Genomic DNA, 27,127 nt, shown 5'->3' with positions numbered 1-27,127 from the left:
AGGAGTGGGATCGGTTGCAAAAAGAAATCATCGATAACATAATCTGTAGCATGCCCAGACGAATGGAAACCGTAATCAGAGTAAGAGGGGGAAACAATCGTTATTAATTTACCATTAATTTTCTGGTTAAATTATTTAATGCTTACTTTTTTTATTTTTTGTGATGGTTCATAATCATCTAAAAATTTCACTTATTTCAAATTTCTTTATTTTTTCAATAAAAAATTACGAAGACTTTTCAAAGTCGTTGTTAAAAGATGTTAATCAATTTATTATTTTGTGTCTAATTACATTTTCGTATAATATATGCGTTATTATCTCATAGTCTCACTTTTTTTTCTGTTCCTCTAATTGTGCCGGTGTGTATATTTATTGCAAATTTTTTTTTTACATAATTACATATATACTTTTTACAAAATATGTGAATTATGTACTTTTGTCAATTATTAATTTTTGTTTACTGAATTACATTAGAATATAATATGACATTTATAAACTTTTGTAATTCCTATTGTTATTTAAAAAACTAATGAATATTTTTGCCTTTATATAGATCTTTTTGAACTAGAGCGTACTATAACTTATTAAAGCGATTAATTTAATGCTGTAAAAAGGAGAATGCCCATTTTTGGTACTGGTTTTTCTCATGCATCAAGACAACAATACTATTAAAAAAAATCTCGGCAATTTAGAGGACTTCTTACCATCGGAAAATATATTTTGAACAGGGAATGTTTTGTAAAATCTAATAAGACATGTAATTGTTTAGATCCGTTATTATAGATTTAGTGTCCATTACCGTTTACATTTTTGGTACAGGTTTTTCTCATGCATCAAGATAACAATACTATTTAAAAAAATCTCGGCAATTTAGAGGCCTTCTTACTATCGGAAAATATTATATATTGATCAGGGAATGTTTTTTTAAATCTAATAAGACATGTAATTGTTTAGATCCGTTACCATAGATTTAGTATCCATTACCGGTTACCACGGTAACCGAGCAACTATTATGACATTTACTATGGTAAATAGCTAAATGTATTTATATCGATTATTGTTTTCATTGAATTACAAAAAAATCAATTAACATAAAATCACTTGTAAGGTATTGTTTATACACTGTAGGTTGTTTTAACATAGATAGTGAAATAAAATAATATAAATATTAAATATACTTATATAAAAAATATTATTATGACATAGCTTGGTAGGTAACCAGTTATTTCTTATTTGTTTCTTTCTTCGAATATGTAGTGAAAAAATGATTCAAACAACAACAACAATATGTAAACCGAATAAAAACTCTATTGGCATTTTTTAAATATATATATTTAGGTTTTCTTGAAATCCGTCCCGGAAGATTTCTGGTGCCTCTACACTAGCCGATGAACAGATAGACTTTGTCTGAAAGCATAAGCTCTACGCATAGATTAAATATGTTAAACGAAAAATAACCTTCAGACGATAAAATACTACCTAAATCACTCATAAACCTAACTAAATGGGGTTTATTTAGGTTTTGAGGTTAATTCACATTTTTCTCAATATCTTGAAAACCCCTGTTTTTATCACAAAAAGATCAATTGGTAAAAATCTGTTGAATATCGAAGAACCCTCCAAAACCACTCTGGCATTGACGCAACACTATACTGTGGTCCATACTTTCATGGGCATTCTCCTTTCAGAACGATTGACTTATGATCTTCTAGAAGTCTCCCAATTTGTGTCTATGGAATATTTTATTTTAAAAACAACTATAGCTGTTAGTGGCTGTAGGACTGTATAGATACGTGCGCGGGAGAGTACCGGACGTTCCGTTTCTTTCTAACTCATAACTCGTGCTCTTTCTTACCCCTTCCCCGCCTCACCGCACATACCTACACCACCCTACACTGCACACAAGCTTATAATACAACACCTGTCTCTTTCCTTTTCAATTCAGAAGTAACATCTATACGATGACAAAATATTTAAATTTTACACGTATAAAAAATCGCAATAATAAGATAAAGTACGTGCGATTGTCTGTAGGTAAGTCGAAAGAAATAAAAAGTTAAATTTTTAACAAATTCCTATGTTCGTATTATTATCAAATGATCTCTAAATTATTATTTGGCATTTTATTAAATAACGGAGTGAATAAATGGAGTGTTGATAATTGTGAATAAATAATTAGTATTAAGAAAAAATGATTAATTAAGAAAACAAATATTTAGGCTGAAAATCACGCTTTGCACTTATCATGTAGGTAAATAATACTCTATGGTGTAACATATAAATAAAAATTGGTGATAAATTCGTGTAAGTGGAATATATTATATATAGCAGTCGTAATATACAAGGTTTTAGCGTACTCGGAAATTCATATGGCAAAAAATAACAAAAGTAGTACTTTGCGTACAATTATTCATTTGAAAAGTGTATTTACACTTTGCACTAGGAAATAAATTATATGATATACGTCGTTAGACAGGGTTAAGAATATATCATTTGTTGCCACGCCTTATCTTCTCTAACACTCACTTATAGAAAAGGATTCTGTACTATAAAAACTCCCGTCCGACTAGGGCCCTTCCGGTCTCCTCCACTCAAGCGACAGCCCAAGCCGAGGTTCGAGATCCCCGTCAAGGAGGGACGCCCTTGTGCATGTCGCTACCAGGGTGAACATTCAGTTCACCCACGCGTCCGCGTTAAAATGTAGTAGCCCTTCTGGCTAACATTGAGAATCACCACACACACAAAAAAAAAAAAAATTATAAAAACATCTGTGTATGAGAGTTTTTAAGTTTATACTTTAATGAGTTTTAATAAGTGAGTATGGCAAGAGAAATCTTTTTTACTGCCATATGAATTGTCGAGTGTAGTACAAGGCATACTGATGGACCTATTTATAATAATTAAAAAATTGGAAAACGTCATATTATGAATTATGTTACTTAAATTTTTATATTCCATTTTTTGGATTGGTTTTATAAATAAAAGTGAAATCCGTAGAGAGAACAGATTTTTGGTGTTAGAAGTTTAAATATAATGAGCCTCAACTCTAATTTAATAGTTTAAACTATTTTTATTATATATTTTAGTTTCGGTTTGATTTTTTTGTGTTCCAGTTCTGTTTTTAACCGATTTGCAGTATTTAAATATGTCCACCAGTGTATTAAAATATTTATTCCATACAGAGATACAGATTATAAATGATTTTTTTCAGTAAATATTTATTTATGTACAAAATCATTTATACAACATTAACATTATATAATTTTCTTACCAGTTAAAGTTATGACAGTTGATTTTGCAGATTGTATCCAGATAGATACGTAAATTACGTTTATACATTATATATCTATATAATTTTATTCAAACAATTGGGTTTAATTGCAATATAGAAATGTATGCAACATAAAAATTTAATTTTTCAATAAAGTTAGTATAAGAGCTCATGAAATATTTACTATACTAATTATAGCCTTTGTCTAAGAAAACAATAATAATACATTTATTTGTAACTATAGCAATATTAACAGCAAGTACATATTGTGTGAAGTGAATAATAAATAGTACAGAAGGTATTTGAATAGAGAGCACATGTTGATAAATTAAATAAGTTATAGAGTAAAGATTATATTAGGAATACCTTTTGTGGACTGTGGTTTTTGTAGTAAAATTGAATATTTTATATGATCATTTTTAGTTTATTGTATTTCATATTATAAATAAATTGATCCAATTCGCTCAAAACAGATAAAATTGAAACAATAGCGTGTGTGTGAATGACAGAAGTGAAGCTTATTTGACAAGATTCAAAAATACCAAAATACTGTGGCGGTATTGCCACGACGCGATGAAATTTTACTCTTAACGCGCCTAAAGAAGTATCACTTCAATAAACATTATTTATGTTCTGATTAGTTACTGTTATTATACTGATTATATCTAGATATTCAACGTTATGTTTTGAATTTCTATTCTGTGATCTCATTTTATTGTGAAATACTTAAGTCGTCGCATCAGTATCATACAGTATGAAATGAAATAAATCACATCAAGTGTTATATTTTCCAATTAAAATATAAGGGCTGGTCCACAATAAACTTATGCGCAAAATTTTCGTTTTCGATACAATATTTTCTGCACATAGAAGGCAATACTCAAATTAAGAATTGATTGTGTTGACAAATTTCTACTTGAATTATTTGCCGACTCCTGAACTATAGCATTGCTCATTAGTTCATTACATATTAAAAAAAATAATAAGATAAACACTTGGCCATAGTTGTTCTATATGATGATCTACTTTTCAGTTTTAAATAAAAATATATTAAATCAATATTACTACAAAAACCATAGTATCGTTAGTATAAGGTGAAAATGTTCCTATGTGCGTAAGAGAATCCGTGAAGCGTGTTGTTTAGTTGTAGATGTAATATAGTCGACCATACTGTAGCCTTGTTGAGCAGTGCGGAGATTTTTCTATTAACATACATTTATCTTCAAATATACAATTTTAAATATACACGGTGTTTTATTTTGATATGTCTAATTATATAACTGGACGTTACATTACAAGGCGGTGGTTGTCTAACTTATTAAGAGTCTATGCCTATGTAAATGCTTGTGGATTTGTTGGGCCTCTTAGATCGTAGTTTCAAACATGATTACGGAAAAAATATTGGGTGATGACTAGCGCGTTTCAAATTTTTCCAAAAACTTCTTAACTGAAAGGTCTAATATCCGTATAAATCTTAGTTTATTAAGATTTTTAAATACTTTAGTAATATTTTAACCACTTTTACCCACTGCTAAGCTCACGCTAAGTTATTTAGCGTATCCATTATCCAATACAATATCGATAACAATAAAGATCAGTTAATTGAGCAATTGTTCAGACAATATCATGTCACATTACAATTCATAAAACTTGAATATTCTAAAGCATTATCCATTATCCTAAAATACATGTTATGCACTTCTTTGTGAATTGTGCACCAGTATAAGATAATATGTAGATTGTAGAGCATGCATGGCGTCTGAAGAACGGCAGTCCACTGATGGAATTCACTTAGGTCCTCGTGAGTCCTTCACTGAAGCTTTCGTCAGTCCTCATAAGCTGCTTAACTTTATAGTTTATAGAGGAACTGGGGTGGTTTCAACTTTAGTCTTTGACCTTATTTTACAATAAGGCGTAATACGTACAGTTACTTACATATTTTGTAAAATTAAATTGTAATACTGAAATGATTTAAAAGAGCAACTATGGAGTTTCTTGCCGATTCTTCTCCATAGATACTGCTTTCCGAATCGGTGGTAAATGTTAAAATATGTATTGACGTTTCAAAAGTGCTTTTCGAAGAAGTCTAATTGAATAAATAAATGTTTGAGTTTGAGTTTGAATAATCACGGATCGACAAGTTCATTGATCAAGGGCAATGCTAATTCATTTTATTCGTATTTATCTTATCTCATTCTTAAATGTATTAATAAGTAATTTTGTTGTTTGTAATGATCATGTTTTCAGTCATTGATTAGTTGTTTTGGATATAATAAGTACATTGTACATAATACTTTTCAAGTTTAGATTTTAGAGAACCGGTTTCATAAATCATCGTCAGGACATGTTAGGAAACCGGTCGTAGTTTTTATAATAAAATTTAATTTAATTTTTATTAAAAGTGGACCTTGTCAATTGTGTTGTTCCACAGTGTTGTTCACTTCATAGTGTAAAGTGTAAACTATAAAATATATATAGTTCCATCAAGAGATAACAATACAAAAAATAAACATTTAACAATTTTCACAAAGCAGTCCATGTAAGTCAAGTAGGTAGTTACGTGATATTTTTTAGACTTGTTATTTGTTGTTTGTTTGTTTTTTTTCGTAATCTTATCCTAACCTTGTAATATTTAGGTGGTACTTTATATTTTACTCTAATAAATGAAATTAATATATCAATTTTTTTATTTTATTTATGAATGAATAATAGAATTTAATTAGAAGTATTATATCTTGTATATAAAGAAAATCGTGTAAGTTACACTGTTTATAACTCAAGAGCGGCTGAATTGATTTGGTTGAAAATTGAAAACTGAAGTGAACTGTTGAGCACTACTGGAAGGACATAGGATACTTTTTATCCCTAAAATTGAGCCGAGTGAACAGCTAGTTAGTTATTTATAAAACTATAGCTTAACTATGGAGCGTTGGTCGGGCAAGACAGCAGTGGTGACTGGCGCCAGCAGCGGGATTGGGGCCGCCATCTCTGTGAAGCTGGCTGATGCTGGCTTGCGAGTTGTAGGCTTGGCGATAGGTGATGTGAGTGAAAACTTAATAATAATAATTTTAAAACCTTTTTTTATAAAGGTACGGGAATGATACGGAAAAGATGTGAATTGGATTTTTTTATATATATTAATTAGAAGAATAACGAAACGGAAACTAATATTTAACAAGAATTAAATGTTACTTTATTGCAAAATAGCTTAATAAATTTTCTCAGTGTCTTAACAATTTATGCTTCATTTTCAGGAATTAAAATCAACAAATTATAACATAACACTCCTAGAATGCGATATCACTAAGCCCGAAAAAATAGCATCTACTTTTAAGGCTATTGAAGAAAATTTCGGCGGAATACACGTGCTCGTCAACTGTGCTGGTGTTATTTATCCAGCTCATATAACAGGTGACATATCATTGAAAGTGAAATTACTTTAAAATTGATCTCGAAACGGGATTCACACCGTTCGTTCATCTTAAAAAACTTCTAAAGCATTTGAATGCTATACAACTAAATATCAAATTATAGAGCCTATCAATACTTAAACCTCTATCAATAATTATATAATGTAAAAAAGAGAGTTTTTTTACATTATATTTACGTTCCTAAAGGTGTGTACAGATTATTACAAAATGTACTGAAAAATAGTTAAGTATAACAATGTAAGATTGTTTTATACAAGGTTTTATAACATTTTTCAGTACCTACATTTTGACGTGTTATATCACAATGTTATAACACAATGTTATATAATCTGTACGCACCTTTACGAGACTCGTATCTTTATTCATTCCATTTTATGCATTCTACTAAAACTTAGACGTTGGTGATTCTCCCATGAGCAATGACGAAGTGATATCAATTCTGGACGTGAATGTGAAGGGAATGATGTTATGCACTCGACACGCAGTCGCGTCTATGAAGAAGCAGAACTTTAATGGTCACATAATCAACATCAATAGGTAAAACGTCCTTTGGATGCTTTTTTGGTGCTTTTTCGATGTTTTCAGTACGGTGTATAACATTTTCTAAAATTAATGGCAATAATTTTTATCAGTACCTATTTGCCAGACCTAGAAAAAAGTCTTGGACAAGATAAAAAACTGGCCAAGTGCGAGTCGCATTCGCACACCGAGGGTACCTACTAAACAAACGCATTTTTTATCGTCCGAAGGACAAAAAAGTGATCCTATAAGCGTTCCGTTTTTTCCATTTATGATTGGGAACCCTAAAAATTTTGGAAAAGCATCCAATTATCTAGTATTTGGTTTTTACAAAAAATGCTTTGTTTCTTTAAAAAAAATACATTGAATATTATTTTTTAGCTTAGCCGGCCACTACATCCCTTTTTCACCCGACATGAACGTGTATTCAGCGAGCAAGCACGCAGTCACGGCGTTCACTAAAGCACTTCTCAACGAATTGGCCCATTTCGGTAGCAGCATTAAAGTTACGGTATGAAATAATTTACATAACAGTTTCTAATATGGTATTTTATAGATCCTTAATATTATTAAATACTAGCTTTGCACCCGCAGCTTCGCCCGCGCAGTCAAAGAAAAACCCGCACAGTTCCCGTCCCCGTGGGATTTCCAGGATAAAACCTATCCTATTTCCCGGGGTAAAAAGTAGCCTATGTCCTTTCTCGGGTATCAAAATATCTCTATTCCAAATTTCATGCAAATTGGTTCAGTAGTTAAGGCGTGATTGAGTAACAGACAGACAGACAGAGTTACTTTCGCATTTTAAAATATTAGTATGGATAACGAAAAAACTGCCATACGATAACATTTTTTAAATCTTTTCCAATGAATAAATAATTAGTCAATTCTAATAATATTTTTAGAGAGAAAAGATGAGTAGATGACGTATGTATGTTTCTAACGAATTGGCTTAAAAATTAATGGTCGGATTTGGATGAAACTTTACAGTGATATAATAAACACCAGAATAACACATGAGCTACAGAAATACTTAATTTTACACGCGGCTTCGTCCGCGGGCGAAACCCACATGATAGTTAAAAATTATGAAAGAATAGAAATGACTATTATCTACTTTACAAATCAAGTTTTAATTACTTTCAGAGCATATCTCCCGGTTTAACAAGAACAAAAATGGCGCTTCGTGTTGGTGTCGAGTTGGATATGCCAATTTTGGAGCCGAGTCACATCGCAGATACAGTGCTGTATGTGCTCTGTACACCACCCGTGGTTAATGTAAGTTTGAGGTTTTATTATTGTGACATTTGTTTTGAGACTAACGATGAAGAGTCGGTCACTTTTTCCTACGTAAAAAAAAGTGTGTGCCGAGCATATGTGTCAGAAGTTCTTTGGCAATATTAAAATAGCCCATCATGGGACACTTTGTGCGCACACTTGTTGCATCAAAGCGACTTGTCTACGCATAGAGTGTCCTATGGTGGACTTAGACTTAGTCTTAGTTGTAGTTTTAGATGTAATTACTAACATTAATACTTTAGGTTTTTATTTTTTACTTATAGATAGGGAGGCGAAGAGGGGAATTTTCTGCAATACTCGAGCGTGGCAGTTTAAGATATGAGAGATACCTTAGACCTAATAGAACAAACTTTTTCACTATTTACCTCTATATGTAGTGACGCGCGCCTAGGATAGACGATCAGATTAGTAAAAAAAAATCGATAGTCTGAAATACTCGAGCGCGTCAGATTAAGATATTGGGGGTTGATTTTAGTGTTTTAAGACTAAATTTAATTAATCTGACCATAAGTCCTTGACGCCGCCGAGTTATAGGGTCGCGAACTTGTAAAAAAAAAAACGTTAACCCGGCATTCTCGAGCGCGATTTTTTTTATTTTTATTTTGAAGAATATAATCTAAAACTTACTAAAAACACAAAATCTGCCGGTTTCCGCATGACCGGAAGTCTGGAGGAGCCATTTCGTCTTCCGAAAAACGCGTTGCAGCATATAAGTCGCGAACTTTACTTTTTCAAAAAAAAAAAGTTTAAATAAACAAAAAAGGAAATTTTATTTTACAAAAAAAGGTCTCTTTTCATTTTTGTCCAAAGTTTATTTTTTTTTTACTTGAAGCATCATAAAAACTCAAACTCCTGGTTTTTTGAGTATATCTCGAAAACTGAGGGTGTTAAGAAAAATTGATATGAAATAACGATGATTAAAAAAAAGAAACTCTCAAACCTTTTTCGGTCAGATTAAGAGAACCCACCAACATTTTTGTCAGATTAAGAAAATATGCTTTCAGGAGACCGAGATAAACCTCCCCTATGAAAATCTGACGCGCTCGAGTATTTCAAAAGGACTTTTTTTTTCTGCATTTTCAAAAATTCATCGTAACTTATCGTCACGCCAAAATCGGCAGTTTTTTTAAGGGGAGCTTCCTTGGGGCCTACTTAACACCCCTTCCGAAAATCTGACGCGCTCGAGTAAATTTTTTTTTTGTGCATTTTTGACGAATTAATATGCCTAGCCCCACCACGCAAACCGGCAGATTAGTATACCGTTGTTATCAGAGGCACTTGGGGCATACGTAGTATGAATATCTGACGCGCTCGAGAATGCCCAAGTAACTATTTTTTTTTACATTTTTGAAAATCCGTACACGCCAAACCCACCGCTAAAATGGTTTTTACCATAGAAGCTTTTCTTTTCGAAATTATTTTATCTATCGATTTTGATAAGTCTCGACGGCGCCGTTTAATTACGCCATTTAGCTACCTCGCCTCCCTATCTATTACAAATGGATCTGCGTTATCCGAATTTTAAGCTAAATAAATAAATAAAAGATACCAATATCGTCGCCTTACTCCATGACGTGACGGTATTGTCATGTCATCACCCGACCTTGATATTTTACTCTCTACTAAAGACGTTTCAAAATTAGTACTTTTTTAAATTTCAATAAAATCTACTAAAAACTAAAGCACATTTTGTTTGTACAATTCCTAGGTATTGGAAATTCTCTATATTTAGTATGCGTCGTTAAAGTCATGCCGGAAGATTTTGTGCTAAAAAGGCTCGTCGAAAATGTTTTCGAGAAAAAGCAAGATATGTAAATCATTAAAACATTACTTTAGTGACTAAATAATAGGGATTTTAATCATATATTGGTAAATTGTTTAAATTTAATGTAGGTAAGTATTTATATTTTTTTTTTCAGATAACAGAATTAACTGTTCAACCAGTGTCAGAGAAGAGGATATAGACAAATGAAACCAGATTTAAATTAATTTTTATTCACTTATTGTAACACTTTGATGAAGATAACTTGTTTTTATTATTTAAGTTAATTGTGTAATTTATAGCATGTTGTTAAAAAATAAAAATATATTTTTATGTTTGAAGTTTGTTTTATTTTTGTAAGAACTGCTACTTTAGTACTTAAATGTCAAATGAAGTTGAAAATATAATCTAAATCGATTCGTATCAACCTAAAGTTCATAATACAAACTAATAAACTATTGACTGCATAATATGATGCCGTTAATATTAATTACCATCCTGTTAGATAATTAATTTGCATAAAAATAAATGAGGATAAACCGATTGCAAACATTTTTGTATTTACAGAAACGGATGTTAGTTAAAAAATGTAAGTATTAAATATAGTGTGAAAGTTTAATCATGTTCGATCGGCTCAAAAATAATTGCTCTACTTCTTTGTATTAACCTTCTTGTGTATTCGTGAAAGTTTAAAGTACTAACACATTGATTCAATTAATATTAAAAAGCAGACTATAGAAAGGTTATGTTTGGTACTTGTTAGAAATTCGTCATAATTCACAGATTTTTTTTCCGTTGGGCGGTGAAGCGAATGGTTCCTGTAATACCCGTTCCGATATTGAATACTTAAACATTATATTTTGCCTTTCTTCTACTTGATTTTATAATATTGTTTCCGGTTGGAACTTATAGATCAAGTTCTTGGCGTATATGTTATTTAATTTAATAGTAAGGTAAGTCCATGCCATTAAAATTTGCAATTGTAATAAACACGGTAAAAAATAATAATTCAATTTATAAAAATAAAAACTTTATAATTAAGTTATTAATTTATAAAATAGAATAGAATTAAGTATTAATATTAAAATACAAGTAACTTTATAATATAATTGTTTGCATTATGATGCAACAAGTTACTTGTGAGAATAGCTCTAGAAAACTTCATTACAGTAACTATCAAGGTTTCTAGTATAAAATTAACTAGATTAGTTATGGAGCGTTGGTCGGGCAAGACAGCAGTGGTCACTGGCGCCAGCAGCGGGATCGGGGCCGCGATCTCTGTGAAGCTGGCTGATGCTGGCTTGCGAGTTGTGGGCTTGGCGAGAAGTAGTCATTTGGTTGATGTAAGTTCGAAATAAATGTAGAAATACGTCGTGTAACAGTGCGTAAATAACTAAATAATATTAGTATTAGTATACCTAATACTAGTTTTGTAACATAAAATTCCAACATAGGTACCTACATTATAATAAATGCCAGTTTAACAGAAGTGCAATATGCAACTAATATGTTGAATGTATGTATAGGGTACTGGGTAATAGTAAATTAACTATAGTTATTTTTAGCATCGCTTAGGATTGTTCTAGATTTCAATGTAGGTTTTGAAGGGGCGTATCCTAGCTAGAAACCTGAATGCGAGGTAAGAACAAGACCTTGGAAAGCAATGTAGGGTTTTTTCTTTACGGAAATTGCAGGATTTTTTTATTTTTGTAATTAGTTACTATTAAATTAATTAATATTATAATTATGGCCTAAGTATGTACAATGTACATATCAAATGGAAAATTTTCAGCAACTACACGCAAAAGTGAAAGGCGTTGGTAGTATAACATCTCTAAAATGCGATATCTCTAAACCTGAAGATATCACATCGACTTTCCAGTCTATTGAACAGAAATTCGATGGAATACACGTTCTCGTTAACAATGCTGGTGTTATTTATCCAGCTCATATCACAGGTACCAGTTTTAGAATTATGTAGTCTTAGTTGTAGGCTAGTTACTTGTTTTAGTTTCCAGTAATTTGTGCTAAAAATTAACATTATGTAATTTTTTTTTAACTTGTGCCATGCATTAAAATTACTTAGTAGAGACGCAATTGTCGATAATAAGACCTAGATATACCTAATCTTTGGTATTATAATGTTGATTTCATAAATCTAATGCGTTTGATTATTTTGTGGTGTATTCGATGGATACCTACACAATATAATATTTTAACATTTTAATTAAATATGTTTTAAATAGATATATCAATTCATTTATGTAAAAGTCCTATAGAATTTTATAGTAGGCTGAAGGCATAGGTTATAAGTATAGTGCACAATATTTTTTTAGATATTGGTGATTCTCCGATGAGCAATGACGAAGTCATATCAACACTGGACGTGAATGTAAAGGGAATGATTCTGTGCACTCGACACGCTGTCGCTTCTATGAAGAAACAGAACTTTAATGGTCACATTATAAATATCAACAGGTAATAAGAAATAATATAAATTGTTGTAGAAAGTCTAATTGTGTGTAGAAAATGTAGACTTTTAACAGCTCTATCTTTTCTAAAATGATAAAATTGTTTTTCTTTGTTGTCTCGTGATCGATATAGTAATAAATAATACAAGATATAAAGCTCACAGACATTCAATAATCAACAATCAGTAATAGATAATTAGATTGAAATATGATGATAATTGCTTTTGACTCTGGCCCTGGCCAAAAGAAGAGTTGATCTAGCCGAACTATAAAATTTATTTTATAATTTAAGAACCAAATTTCATTATATAAAGATATTAGATAACTAAAGTAATCAGAGTAAAAATTTTCAGTGTAGCCGGTCACTACATCCCCTTTCTGCCCAATACGAACGTATATTCAGCGAGCAAGCACGCAGTCACGGCGTTCACTAAGGCGCTTATAAACGAGTTGGCTCAGTTTGGTAGCAGCATTAAAGTTACGGTATGGATTAATAAATAAGTAACTAGATAACAAACAATAAAAGATGTGGCATAATGTCAAAATATGAAGTGGGATTATTTGCATAGACGCTTTTTTTCATTAAATAGGGCACTGTATTTCCTATTACCATGAAGTACAAGGGTGTTTTATTTCACTTAACGTATTTACTGTTATTTAGCAGGTGCATTTTTTCCATAGAAAAAGTAATTCACAAGTGTTATAATTATAATTATCAATTAAACATTCTAATTATATTATCAGAGCATATCCCCTGGGCTTGTAAGGACTAAAATGGCGCAAAGAGATGGCGTTGAAATAGATTTGCCAATGTTGGAACCAAGTGACATCGCAGATACTGTTCACTATGTGTTATCCACTCCACCAACAGTTAACGTAAGTTTTTACAGGTCATAGTCAGAGATAATCATATTCCCTTTTATTGGGTTTACCAGCGGTTTTAATGAGCGTCTAGTCTACGTAAATATTGTTTTTATATTTTAAAATATAATTTGAACACAATTTCACCTTTATACTTTTTTTTGTCTAGTAATTAACCATAGCCTGTGAATATTTTTTTTATAATATACAGTATGTAGAATTTACAGTACAATGTTAATGTTTTTCAGATAACTGAACTGACCGTCCAACGGGTTTCAGAGAAGAGAATATAGGGATCAAATAAAACCTTATTTCAACATATTTCTTTATTGTTAAATGGCACTAATTTTAATGTGAAGCGTGAGCAGACGTCGAAGAAGCAAGCCCCAGTATACTGGTTGTGAATTGCACAAATGCCCTCAATATGTCCAGTTTTAATGTCCAGAATGGTGACGGTGCGTTTCCAGCGATAGCATGGGCGCCCTGAAAAATAAAATTCACTGTTAATAAAAAAATATTGTATAACTTACCACTGGAATTAATTGTATTCCTTGTAATGTTATATGGAAATAAAATACATTTCATCACCATTGTGGTTTCATTTTTTTATTATTTTTTAACACCCAGAATTAATAAATAATCCGTGCTAATAACTATTAAGGTGTTTTTCTTAACAATAATCAGTACATAAACGATATTGAAAACTTAAGATAGTAGACGTAGACGTAGCTTATAAATCTTATAAATACATCTTTATTAGTATGTAATCTAAGAATTGTTAAATCGATGTTGTTCCATATAATATCTTCTCCATGGATGCGAACTGCCTCCAGAGCTACTTTTAGACATTTCTCCTAGGAGTGACATCAAAAGACTTGAAAAGAACCCAGCGGAATCCTTCATTTGAGGTTGACCGTTCTCTTCTGAACTTGCATCTGGGTCTCCAGCCTATAAATTTTAAAGATTAAAGTAATAAAAATTTCCATTAATAAAATATTCTATTGAAGGAATTTCATAGAAACTCCATATTTTTTCTTCTCGCAGAATACTTACGGCGCTTGTTCCAACTATTAGTTTAGAAAGGAAATTCCCAAAGAATGCTCCGTTATTTTTCTGTAAGCAAAATTTATGTAGGTACATCATTTTCTATTCATTTTTAAGTATGAAAATCTCATCGATTTAATGGAACATACCGATCCACCACCAGTAATTGTGTCTAATGATGTCAAAAGATAGCTAGCAACAATTGTTCCTGGGTTTTGATCGCCTTCAGACTGAAAAAGGAAATTATATATAGCAATATGAACTATAAAAGACCATAATATTTTGTTGGAGATGTTACAACATACCAGCAGTCCTACGAATAATCCAATCCCTGAAGCAATGAGACTATTTAGGTCGATCCCATCGCCCTGCAATATTTTATAATAGGTATTTAAATCTTTATTTTTCTGAAACATTTTAATTTTTAAATTTCGCACGTAGGTACGGAGTAAAACTTACACTCAGGTTAGCGATGATACCGCTCACAGTGGCGAGAAGTGAGCCTAAATCTGATTGCCCATCTTCCTAGAATAATATTAAAATTATAACCAATATCTATTTCAAATGCTGGCATAATGACGATATTAGATAGTACTTATATTTACATAGCCATTATTAAAACGAACTTACACCCCCGCTTAGTCCAGCTAGAAGGCCCAATAGACCACCTCCTTGCCCATCACCGCCCCCTGGCGGCTCATCATAATCACCCTCATCAGATTCGATATTCGAATTTGAATCTTGTTCCGAATTTGTTTCTTCTCTACTAGATTCATTGCTAGAATCTTCGCTTTCACTAGTTTCTTCTTGTCTTTGAAATGGTGGTGGCTTGAGGTTATTAATGTAATGAAATTCTTCGTCTTTTGCGTTTATTTCTCGACGTAATATTATATGCGGATTGAATCGTTTTATCATCGTTCTAATTATATTACGTAACATTACCTGCAAATGGTCGTAGAATTTTAAATTCATACAATTTAAATAATAAACTCAATTAAATTTGGTTATTATTGCACAAAATATTATGAAATGAATACTTAACCGTTCCAATGCCATCCCAGTGCCAAGTCTTGAAGGGTAAAAAGGTCATGTGCAGTAGTTTCACTAAATCGAAAGTTGTGCATCCGACATCCGTGCAAAAAAGAGTAGGTACTTATCTACGTGCGATTTATAATAAAACCATAATAAAGAAAAGCGTGTGTGCCGAGCACACGTGTCAGAAGTGATACTTTGGCAAGTTTCAAAGATACCAAAAACTTCATGACGTGACAGTATTGTCATGACGCGTTTATCAGTAAGAAATTCAACACAGAAAGAAAAACAAAAAAATGTTTACTAACATGTTCTCAAGTGCAAGAGTATTTATACATAATTAGGTATACCTATAGGCTGCATTTCATTTCTTCGTCAGTGTTGTAAAATAAATTATTTGGGTGTGTGTATGACAAACACAATACTGTGCAAAACTGTGTACAAAAACCTTTTCAATAAAACCATAGACAACTTACACTCGAACTGCTAGAACTGGGTAGGATAGCGCCTAGAATATTGAACAGGCTGCCAATGCTGCTGCCACCACCGTCGCTGGGCGCCTGTGGGATTGTGTTATCATCATCATCATCACCACCATCGTCTTGAGGATCGATGGGGACTGATAGCGGGGCACTGGCGACGTCATTGTTAGCCGCCAAAGATATGTCGTTCACTGGTGCGAGAGTTGTCTCTGTTGGGGTGACTGTTGTTTCTAGCTGTAATAAATAGAAATGTATTATGTACAGAATATACTTAAATCTATACTACTAATATTATAAAGCTGAAGAGTTTCTATGTTTGTTTGAACGCGCTTATCTCATGAATTACTGGTCCGATTTGAAAATTTATTTTGATGTTCGATAGCCCATTTATCGAGGAAGGCTATAGGATGATGTGATGATATAAGCTATAGGGCTTATATCGCATCACGCTAAGACCAACAGGAGCGGAGTGCTGCGGATAAAAACGCGGGGCGCCCCGCGCAGCTAGTATATTAATTATTATATGATATGTATATTAAAAAATGCAGTTTCTTTGTTTGATCGTGCTAATCATAGGATCTACTGGACCGATTTCAAAATTTTTTGCACTGAAATCAAAATAGAAGAAATTGCAAATAATTGATGACAGCCGCGTGGCCCCTGTTGGTCTTGGCGTGATGATATATAGCCTTCCTCGATAAATCATAAATGGGCTATCTAACACCGAAAAAATTGTTCAAATCGGACCCCAGTAGTTTAGCGCTTTCAAACAAACAAACAAACTCTTCACCTTTATATTAATATACTTAGATAAAAAAGTAATTTAAAGTTTACAAATTATTAGTAGATACCTAAATTTAATGAATGAAACACAAGACTTAGGTAATTATAAAAATGTTAATGGACTTATATCTTTAATTAAGTGACCTTAGTTAAATTGAACTTTCCTAAATAATTACCTAAGGATTTAATTCATAAAAAATAATTTCAAAAATAAAAATAAAACTAACTGTAATTTAATTTTACATTGGCAAAATGTTGTGAAATATTTATTCGTCGTTACCTACTTTGTTTCCATTTTTTTAAATTAAATTGGTTATGAATTGGCTTAACAGCAGATATAAATAAATAAGGTCAAGAATGACAAAAAAAAAAAAACCATGATCTTTAGGAAGTGCTTTTTAATGAGTGTCTGTTTTCTTTTCATTAAATTTAAATACTTTTAAAAAATATTTTTATAACTCAAGGTAACTAACTAAATTACTCTTTTTATTTTTAATATTTTCAAAAATTATAACGCTCAAGAAGCGCTCAAGTATCTTAAGATACTTAATATATTATATAGGTATTTTTATCATTCAGAAAATATAACTCCAGTGAAGGTGTATAATGCTGATACTAAAACTTATTTCTTTCTACTTACTGATAGTAGAAGATAGGTATATTAAACAAATATAATAACTACCTATATTTTAATTTTTCGCAATAATTTTTATAGAAAAAAATCTTTTCGATTTCCTGAAAACAGAAGAACTTGCGTAACAAATTGACATTGTGAATTTTATAAGAAGAACAGAGTTTATTCCAAAAAGTCTCTTCTTCTATTTTTTATAAGTCTAAATCAAATACAATCTAAAAAAACTCCATAACAAAATATGATTTACTGAGCGGAAAAATTACATTAATTACGAAAGATTGAAATAGTAAAAGTAAATTTTGTTTCACGAATTATGCGATTTTGATATTTTTTTTATGTTCTTTAAATAAATTTTTAATACTTCATTGCTTTTGCGGAAATTTGATACAATTACCTATCTAGCTTTCGAGCAGGAAGTCAGCATAATATATTATGTGGTAAAAAATAATTTTACTTTTTGAAGGGAAACCACTTTACATTGAGTGCAAAGGTATCGTGAGAAGGTCATTTAAAAAAATATCCGTATTATTTTCTAAGAAATTAAAAATAACAATTTATACCTACTAGAGAATATCAATTATATGAATAATTGGGTACATTCTAATTCAAATCTTAATATTCTGCCCGTTTTTTACAAATGATTTGTAAAAACTAGGAGTATTTATATTTTGTACAATTTTGTACCGGCACAGATTAGTTATTAGTTACTCCATAGCTACCAGTCCATAAGACACAAAAACTTAGATAGTCAACACAATTAATATATAATGTTTGCACCCTTTCACTGACCAACCTTGAACCTACTATTTGATCCTGTGGCGGGATTCGAACCCGCGTCCATTGCCTATCGTTATAAATTACTAACTGTCCTGGCAAACTTTGTTCTGCCTTACTCTTATTAGATAGTTAAAAAAAATATATATTTTTCGATTCTCAGGTTTCGGAGGAGTCAAGTACAAACACCGCAACACGAGAATTTTAAATATAAGTATATCTAATGCTATATTATGTATGTATCTAATGTTATAAAAAAGAAACACTTACCGATTCATTAATTTGTCTTCTATGTCTATATTGTGTGGGTATGCAGAATCCATGTGCCAACAGCGTCAGGGTGAAGAACAAACATACAAAGTGCCTCGCCATTTTGTCACTAAGAACTAAATAATATTCACATAAATAATGTACTTATATACAATTTCTTAATGATATCAGGGAATGACACATATTGGTCATTTGTTAATAACATGATTTTAAATTACGCAAGTTGGATAAAGCAGATTTACGTACAGGACTAATTAGTAATTATCTAGTAAAAAACAAAAATGACCTATTTAATAATGAGCTTTATAATAAAAATGTTTGACGCACTTTACTCGTACTTAGTACCTCTAATATTTAAAAATACTACTTAAATATAGAGACAATATTCAATGGTTTTACGACGAAACATGGGTTTAATTAATGGGTATGATCGCGAAAAATTGTACCGTTACATTCATGACATCATAACAAACGTTACATACATGACTGAATGTTACTTACATGACCATTATAAAGCTTAGTACATATAACAGTCATCTTTTCTTCCTAGCATTAAAAAATTAACGTCGACTCGGTGTCTCACACTCACACGACAGGAAAAAATGGAGATAAAGGTAAAACCAATTCATATCATAAAATTATGAATTAAAACAAAAAGATGCATATAAATCAAAATTGTATTGAAAAAAATTGAATTTTTTCCCGCTATTTATTCTTTTCTGCATTTTTCATTTGTAGTTCTTTATATTTCTCGGGATTTTGAACTTGTAACTTCTCTCGATATTTTTTTGCCTTTCGGCATTCGTCAACGCCATCTGTAATTTGATCTTCTCATCTGAAAAAAAAAAATTAAAAAACCCGACTGACACTGCAAATTCATAACACGCAGTCGGAGGCTACACGGCTACAAAATATTATCCTCCTTTTAACCGCAGTCGGGTTATAATATATATTATATATATAGTTATATAGACAATGATATTCTAGAGATAAATACCAATCCGATGATACCTTGCACATCAAAATCTATCCAGCCGTTTAGATTTGAAAACGTTATCCTTTTTTTATGCGCAGACGGGTAAAATATAAAAAAATATATATAGACAATGATATTTTAGACCAATCCAATGATATCTTGCGCATCAAAATCCGTTCAGCCGTTTAGATTTGAAAATATTTCGCGCAATTTTTTAATAGACATATGTGTTCTAAGCCTAACAATATGTCATGACTGTAACGTAACACATTTCGTTACACATCGTTATAATCATGACAAAAAATGCGTGCGACATAACCTTAAATTAAAATTACTTCTCGATTGTGAATGCTAAGACCCACGAAGTAGTCTGATTCTTTAGTTTTATAGTAAACCTACGTAAAGATTTATAATAATAAGACAGAATATATATACTTACCTCGCAATCGAACACTTTAAAAACACTTTTTTCGAGCGACAAATCTCACATCAACACAAAACATCATTTCTCTCAAAGAAAAAAAAGGCTGCCTTTGTTTTTTAAATGTTGCCAGCATGCCAATAGTGTTGCCACTCAAGAAAATTAGAGAAGGATTCTGATAATTGTTATATTATGGCAGTTAGAGACGTTACATACGTGACGTTACACACGTATAAAAAAAGTGGACAGTTTTTAAAATAATCATAAAAAATCCATTAAGGCCTTGTGCATTAAAAGATTTGTATGTACATGTTGAATAAGAATCGAATAACTTAAATTTTTCATAAAAATGCGAGGCAGTCATACCATTTCGTAGGGGTTATCAGTTTTTGTCACAAGGGTGTTAGGTGGACAAATATTTTTTGTATGGAAATAAAAGTGAGGCCAGTAAAAAAAATATAAAATAAAATATTTTTGCAAGAGATAAATTGAGTTTTATGAAATAATCTAAAAGAACACAAGCATACCTTTTATTACATATCTAAAAAAGCACTTATTGTCAAAAAATGTTGATGCCATATGAGAAATAAAATGGGAACATTGAAAAAATGACTCATGTACAATTTTTCGCGGTTATACCCTAATAGATTTGTTATATTCTCGATTCTGAGTGGTATCGATGGCGGTTAGAATATTATGTCTTGTAAATAACCAAGTACGAACTTATTTACGTGTAAGTGATATATACAGGGTGGGTCATAATATTTATTTTACAATTTTCTTTCCTATAGATATAAAACTACTTTGATCATACATTATAACAGGGAAATAATGCATAAAATATAAATGTAAAATTAAAATAAGAAGAAAATAACGTTTCTTGTGGAAATAGAGCCTACAGTGTAGAGCCTACAGGCTGCATACAGTTTCTATCACTGATATTAAAAATAATTTTAAGTAAATACATTTTACATTAATACTGAATCTAATTTTGTCTATTTTAATAATTATATTATAACTAGCTTTCCGCCCGCGGCTTCGCCCGCGTTTTCAAAGAAAAACCCGCATAGTTCCCGTTCCCGTGGGATTTCAGGGATAAAACCTAGCCTATGTTACTCGTGGATAATGTAGCTTTCGAATGGTGAAAGAATTTTTCAAATCTGCCAAGTAGTTTCGGAGCCTATTCAATTCATACAAACAAACAAACAAACAAAAAATCAAACCTTTCCTCTTTATAATATTTGTATAGATAATATTATAATCTAATTGGCTTTCGACATTAATTGGTTAAATTTTTTTCCTAGTTGGTAACTACCTACACAAAACTCTATGATCAAGAATACGACTATAACCTTATATTCAACTTTCCATACCTCCAGGGCATAATAAAAAAGCCATAAAAAATTGGCCTGTATACAAGGGCGTGTTAGTACGAAGGTTCCTGGCAAATCGTCACCGGCTTGCGACACGATTTGTCGGACCGATGTCTTGTATCCGGCCAATTATGTACACAATAATACTTCCTCAGTGGTTTATTATGTAATTTTTTAGAGGATATTTTGATATTTCAAGAGTAAGTTAACCTACGACCGTTATTATCTAAGTTTGTTTATTATTACGTTTTTTGATTTAAAAAATTGCGATAGAGCTTTTTCTAAAGCCGGCAATAACAATATCTTAATGCAAATTACAAAAGAGATGGTTTACTTATTTCAATGATCGTTAATTAAATTAATATACGAATAACACACCTTATATCTGCGTAAATTACAAGTATGAGGAAGTACTAACCTAGACAATTGAAAATTTCAAATATCCAGCCTATAGGTACCTAAGTAGTACTTAGTAGTAAGTAGTAGGCTTCTAGGAGCGCTTAAGTTGTGGTTATTTATTAATTTAATTGATCAACCCACTTACGTTTATACAAGGCACTTAATTAACTCCCGAAATTATTGTACGAAATGGTGCACTATATGTTTTGAACTGATTTCATTTCGCATTATAATTTAGCCCAAGGCGGCTGGCCTTACTTCGGTTGTGGAAGGCTCAAGGTTAAACAAGATTAAGTTCAAAATATGACATTATACTTACACGTAATATCTGCAATTACCCTATGTTGTTAAACGACAATTATTTATTTAGACTGTTATGCATTTATTTAGGGCTAGATGATTCGGCATCACTAGATACCATATTATACTACATAGTATAAAACAAAGTCGCTTTTTCTGTCCCTATGCTTAAATCTTTAAAACTACTATTATGTTTTAGATTTAGAATAAATAAAAAATAAAACTTTATATAAGTGGTTTTCTGAGTCCTTAGGAATTTTTTGTATCACTTTAAGTAGTTTTTCAGTTTATTCTTTACAATCGAAGACGATCAAACTTTTCACTTGACAATGTTTACGTAAAGGTAGATTATTATTATTACGTATTTTATGTAAGGTTATTCTATGAAACGAAGTGGTAAAGTTAGCTGAATTAAGTCGACCTTGAAAACGAAAGTCGACAACCTTATTCTTGAACTCTACATGAACTGCAACTTATGGCTATTTATGAATTAAGTTTGGTTAGCATTTTCTAGAAGAATTAAAGTTAAAAAATATAAAACCTAATGTGCAATATGTATTTATATTTTATACATTTTATCATTATTATCAGCCCATATTATATTTTACCCCCACTGCCGGGATACCGCCGTGGACGTCCTATTAGCGATTTTTTCATTTTATACAACTATCTATAATAAAAATAAAAAACTTAGTTACATTCAGCCGTTATTGTGTGTGTGTGTGTGTGTGTGTGTGTGTGTTAAACTAATTCAAAATTCGTGATAGCACAATTTATATTCGTAGTATGTAGAGTCTACACAGTACACTGAATCATTGAAATCAAAAGAAAATTTTACTCTGGTTAAAAAATAATTTGTTGTTAAGTTGATACATATACAATAACTTTCTATATAAAAAGGTTATGGAATGGAAATGGAGGATTCATTCAAACAACAATTTTGGAGTAAAGGATATACGTAAGTCGTAAAGGCAATCCTGAATCCCCGCAATAATCGATAATGTACAGAAATAAAACCCAAATCACATATCACAACATTTATTCGTATACAAATTACAATGCTACAAAGCTTCATGCTAAACGGTTTCCAAATTCCAGACGCATCTTTTCTCGGAGAGATGCCTCTAGAACCTTCTAGAACATTCTTGTTGACTCTCAATCGCGTCAGCTCGTTCTGAACATTCTAGAACACTCCAGTCGCTTTCTTGTCGCGACAGCTCGCGACTGGAAGCTTCTAGAACATTCTAGAACACATTAAACGTTGAAGAGACGCATTTGTTTGCGGCGGGAAGCTTCCAGAACATTCTAGAACGTTCTAGTCTGTTCCCACAGACGCGTCAGCTCTTGGCGGACGCAGTCTTTCCAACAAGGGAATGGCAACTCCTACTAATTCTTCCCAAGCTGCTAGTCGTCTACATGGTTCGCAGTCACAATCTTCTAGCTCGCCATCTTCAAAACCTAGGTCTTCGCCGGAGCTGTGTCAAACATACAAAAATAGAACTAACATAGCTGTGTCAAACATACTAAAAATAGAAATAAAACATATTTATTTATCATCATATTAATTATTATACCTGTTATTCTAAGAACAAAGAATAGGGATCCTTCTTCATTGACAATAGCCTAATTTGATTCTAATGCAGGGATATAAGAGATAGAGATTTTGATCTGAATTTGAGATAGAGATTTTTAATTTGTTCTTGAATCTTTAACTTTATAAACGTCAGGATGGTGATTAATAGGATTATTTGTAGCCGAATTTAATGGGATAAATACTATGATGAATGTCAAGAAATTATTCTGAAGATACTATTTCCTGTATCGAAGGTGTCAAAAACGTAGGTGCTGAATAAGTTTTCGTGGAACAACTTGAAATTAAAGAAAAGAATACGTAGTAAAATTATCTGAATAAATTACCCAGTCCTGTCAGCATCTTCATCTGAACTAGGATCATGTAGATCGTGTTCCATACTCTTTGGTTTCGATTGTATTGACTCTTGAATAGACTGTAGACCATTTTCTTGATTTATGGCAAACTGTACCTGATGATAAATAATAATCATTATAAATTTATAACTAACTATGTACATAAACGAAAAAACAATACAATTACAATTTTCAATAGAAGGCAACAATGAATCGACGCAGGTAATTTAAGTCTATTAAAAAATGTATTAAAAATAGGTTTGTTGGAAAAATCCTGGACCTATACTAAACTTTTACCCCACTTAAAAATTTATTCCGGATAAAATAAAAATAAAATGAAACAATTCTAAAATCACAGTAAAGCGCTTACATGTTGTTTAGATAGAGATACGTCACTCCGCTCGCCCACGCAGGCCGCTTCACAAACACTGAATAACGAGTCGTCGTCTGAAAACGAAACCAATATTGAAATACAATGTCAGAATTGAAAATAATAATAATTTTTTTTTAATTAAACCTTCTTGCTTTTTTTTCCAAATAAAAAAAAACAGTCATTGACCCCGACGTGATTTGAACACGCAACCTTCTGATCTGGAGTCAGACGCGCTACCGTTGCGCCACGGAGTCCTGTGATATAGAGACTAAAATTGTATAATATATTCCTATATCTATAGATATTATATAGGTACTTGTTATACGCATATAATATAGCTTTATCTGAAAACAATGTTAGTGGGAATTGCCATACATTATAAATACCTGAGGCTAAGTGCTATTTTGAACGCTATTCTTTTTTATGAAGAGTGATTATTACTTTACGTTATGTTGATATTTGTATTTTGTAAAGGAAATTTATCTGTAGATAATAATATAAATGTAATGAAACACGTTTATTATATTATTAGATAATATAAGACTTTGGCCTCGCCAAATATTATAGTAGACCTATAAATTACAATACCTATAGATTGAACGAATATAAAATACCTTGATAGGTACCTCCTGTAAATTGACAGGCCCGATCGGTCCCAGACACAATAGATTTTCTATTGTCGTGTCTGTGGTTCCGGGGTCTGAGTTACTACGTATTGGATATCACTTTGAAAATTATATCAAATTTAAAGAAGTCATTAGCAAATTAATGAATGAATCATGATAAGAATAATGTAAAATGGTAAAACCCACGAGCCACAACCTCTTATAGGTAATTAATAATGATTATAATTCTTATTTATTAAATATTTCAATAGAAAAATGCAGTGAATATAAACGATGTGTTGTTTATTTTTGTACATAAGAAAAACTATTTAATTTTACACCAAATACCGCAATAACGGTTTCCGCAGATTTTCTCACATGGTAGAGTTACATTTTACAATTCAAAAACCGAAAATCTACGTGTTTACCACGAATAAATAAATAATGGGTTAAGGAAGATTTTTATATAATAATGTGATTTAATATTATGATAAAAACATAAATCTAATATGTAAGTTCATTTTTTATTTATTAATTTAAATATTATTTCTCAAACAACGTGATTTATAATTTAAACTTCAAACACAATAAAACACGAAGTATGTAACGGGTCAAATGCTTCGTTTCATACAAATGGTACCTATAGGTAGTTCCACTATTTATGAGGAGACCGGGAAAAATTGCTACTAGGCTATGCGAAATTGCAACTCATGATTGAAATTGAATTTAATGATGATTGAATGTAAGATATGCATAAAAAGCAATTTTAAAAGATGAGAAATTATTTCGTTCTTTTGTTTTCACCATTCAGTTCAATTTTTTTCCTTTTTATTGCGTGTACGTTCCACAGGATGCGTGCTAGTAGAGCGGCAGTCAACGCTTGAGCTAGGTACTGATAGAGCACCCGCTTCAGCGCCACAGCCCGCACCGCACACTTTCACTAGGAACCTCACCTAAAGTACTATACTAGATACACACCTGGCATCGATTCCTCCAGATGGGAATCTCTGGCTGATGATCGCTCAAAGTGGAGACACCTGTTAAAGCAAAACATCAAAGCTTTCGAGGAAGATCGTTGCAGGGATCTGGATGCCAAACGCGATGAGCTCAAAGCCCGACCACCTGTGGCAGTTTATTATAATTATCAAGGAGGTGTTTTGACCTGCCCTAAATGTGACCGCACGTTCCTCGCTAAAATTGGCTACATTAGCCATCTCCGAGCGCACGACCAACCGTAACCACGATACATAGCAGTCGCTGTAGCCGAAATCGGCAAGGAGCGATTATTATTATATACACACCAATAAACACAGCGAGCGCATCACTAGCGCGCTGTACGGTATCCGCGTCGAGCGGTTTGTGCGCATGCGCGTTCCACAGCGCACGTGCGAGTAACGCGGCTGTTGGTGCGTCAGCAGCTTGCGCAGCAACTGTTAGCGCTTGGACTGCGGATAGAGCACCTGCTTCAGCCCCACAGCCAGCTCCGCATACGTTTACGAGCAGACCGGCCGCTGCGCAACGCACGCTTCCATCCTCTGCAGATAGAATGTGTGTGTTGGTAGGATATAGTTGTTAGAATAGGCCTCGCGTATTTTGATATGATGCGTATAATGAAAAATTATGCAGACGTTAGGACTTTTGTATGTATAGTTATGGTATTCAATTTTGTAAAATGTTATAGATAAGTTTCCTATATTCGGCGTTGATCATAATAATACCATGAACAATTTCACAAGCTTATTAAGAAATTAAGCTCACTTTATTGTATAAACTAAACAAATACGATTTTAAATACAATACAATATCCGCTTGAACATTTTAAAACTTTAGTAAAATGAATCTCACCATGCGTGTGGAAGGCTGGAAGCACATCAAGCGCGCCCTCCAGCACGAGCACCTGCGCAGCGCGCGCCGACCGCGACAGGTTGCCAAGCGCACGCAGCGCCTCGCACGCCGCCGGCCCTGAACCACGGGCCCATACGCATGTGGCTGGTACAGGGCATTCCAAATTCAAATTAATAATAATAAATAATAAAATTCTCTATTGACATAATTACACAGGTCAAAATAATGAATCCTTTGGCTCCCGAACTAGTTTTAAACTGTGTCTCAGGAGCCAGAGGC

General features: G+C 32.1%; 4 protein-coding genes and 1 non-coding gene across 5 annotated transcripts in view; 2 read left to right on the top strand and 3 right to left on the bottom strand.

Annotated features, from left to right (window-relative positions):
- The first annotated feature begins 6,095 nt into the window (after nt 1-6,095).
- On the top strand, nt 6,096-10,492 carry LOC123700057 (farnesol dehydrogenase-like). Its single transcript, XM_045647168.1, has 6 exons — nt 6,096-6,312; nt 6,526-6,682; nt 7,098-7,239; nt 7,603-7,732; nt 8,365-8,496; nt 10,437-10,492. The coding sequence occupies exons 1-6, from the start codon at nt 6,193-6,195 to the stop codon at nt 10,479-10,481; spliced, it is 726 nt and encodes a 241-aa protein (XP_045503124.1). The 5' UTR covers nt 6,096-6,192; the 3' UTR covers nt 10,482-10,492.
- Nucleotides 10,493-11,454: 962 nt separating this feature from the next.
- Nucleotides 11,455-14,199, top strand: LOC123700056 (farnesol dehydrogenase-like). The gene is made up of 6 exons (XM_045647166.1): nt 11,455-11,622; nt 12,072-12,237; nt 12,616-12,757; nt 13,104-13,233; nt 13,495-13,626; nt 13,860-14,199. Exons 1-6 carry the CDS (start codon nt 11,491-11,493, stop codon nt 13,902-13,904), a joined length of 747 nt encoding a protein of 248 aa, XP_045503122.1. The 5' UTR covers nt 11,455-11,490; the 3' UTR covers nt 13,905-14,199.
- LOC123700054 lies at nt 14,195-22,079 on the bottom strand. The gene is made up of 9 exons (XM_045647163.1): nt 21,945-22,079; nt 18,631-18,746; nt 16,164-16,403; nt 15,286-15,597; nt 15,115-15,180; nt 14,961-15,023; nt 14,805-14,885; nt 14,665-14,724; nt 14,195-14,559 (listed from the first exon to the last, which is right to left on the bottom strand). The coding sequence occupies exons 2-9, from the start codon at nt 18,730-18,732 to the stop codon at nt 14,380-14,382; spliced, it is 1,104 nt and encodes a 367-aa protein (XP_045503119.1). The 5' UTR covers nt 18,733-18,746; nt 21,945-22,079; the 3' UTR covers nt 14,195-14,379.
- A 1,042-nt stretch (nt 22,080-23,121) lies between these two features.
- LOC123700412 (armadillo repeat-containing protein 2) overlaps nt 23,122-27,127 on the bottom strand; it is a 35,343-nt gene continuing 31,337 nt past the window's right edge. The window contains exons 17-21 of the mRNA XM_045647621.1: nt 26,849-26,992; nt 26,305-26,538; nt 24,396-24,472; nt 24,017-24,141; nt 23,122-23,574 (exon numbers count right to left, since the gene is read on the bottom strand). Coding sequence (XP_045503577.1) covers nt 23,415-23,574; nt 24,017-24,141; nt 24,396-24,472; nt 26,305-26,538; nt 26,849-26,992 — 740 coding nt within the window. The 3' untranslated portion in view covers nt 23,122-23,414. The remainder of the gene's footprint in view (nt 23,575-24,016; nt 24,142-24,395; nt 24,473-26,304; nt 26,539-26,848; nt 26,993-27,127) is intronic.
- Trnaw-cca lies at nt 24,581-24,652 on the bottom strand. The gene has a single exon. It is a non-coding gene; the product is annotated as a tRNA-Trp (tRNA).

Source organism: Colias croceus, chromosome 19 (genome assembly GCF_905220415.1).
Source record: "Colias croceus chromosome 19, ilColCroc2.1".
Classification (NCBI taxonomy): Eukaryota; Metazoa; Arthropoda; class Insecta; order Lepidoptera; family Pieridae; genus Colias; species Colias croceus.
The sequence above is the reverse complement of the archived record's forward strand: the minus strand, read 5'-3'. Positions and strand labels throughout refer to the sequence as shown.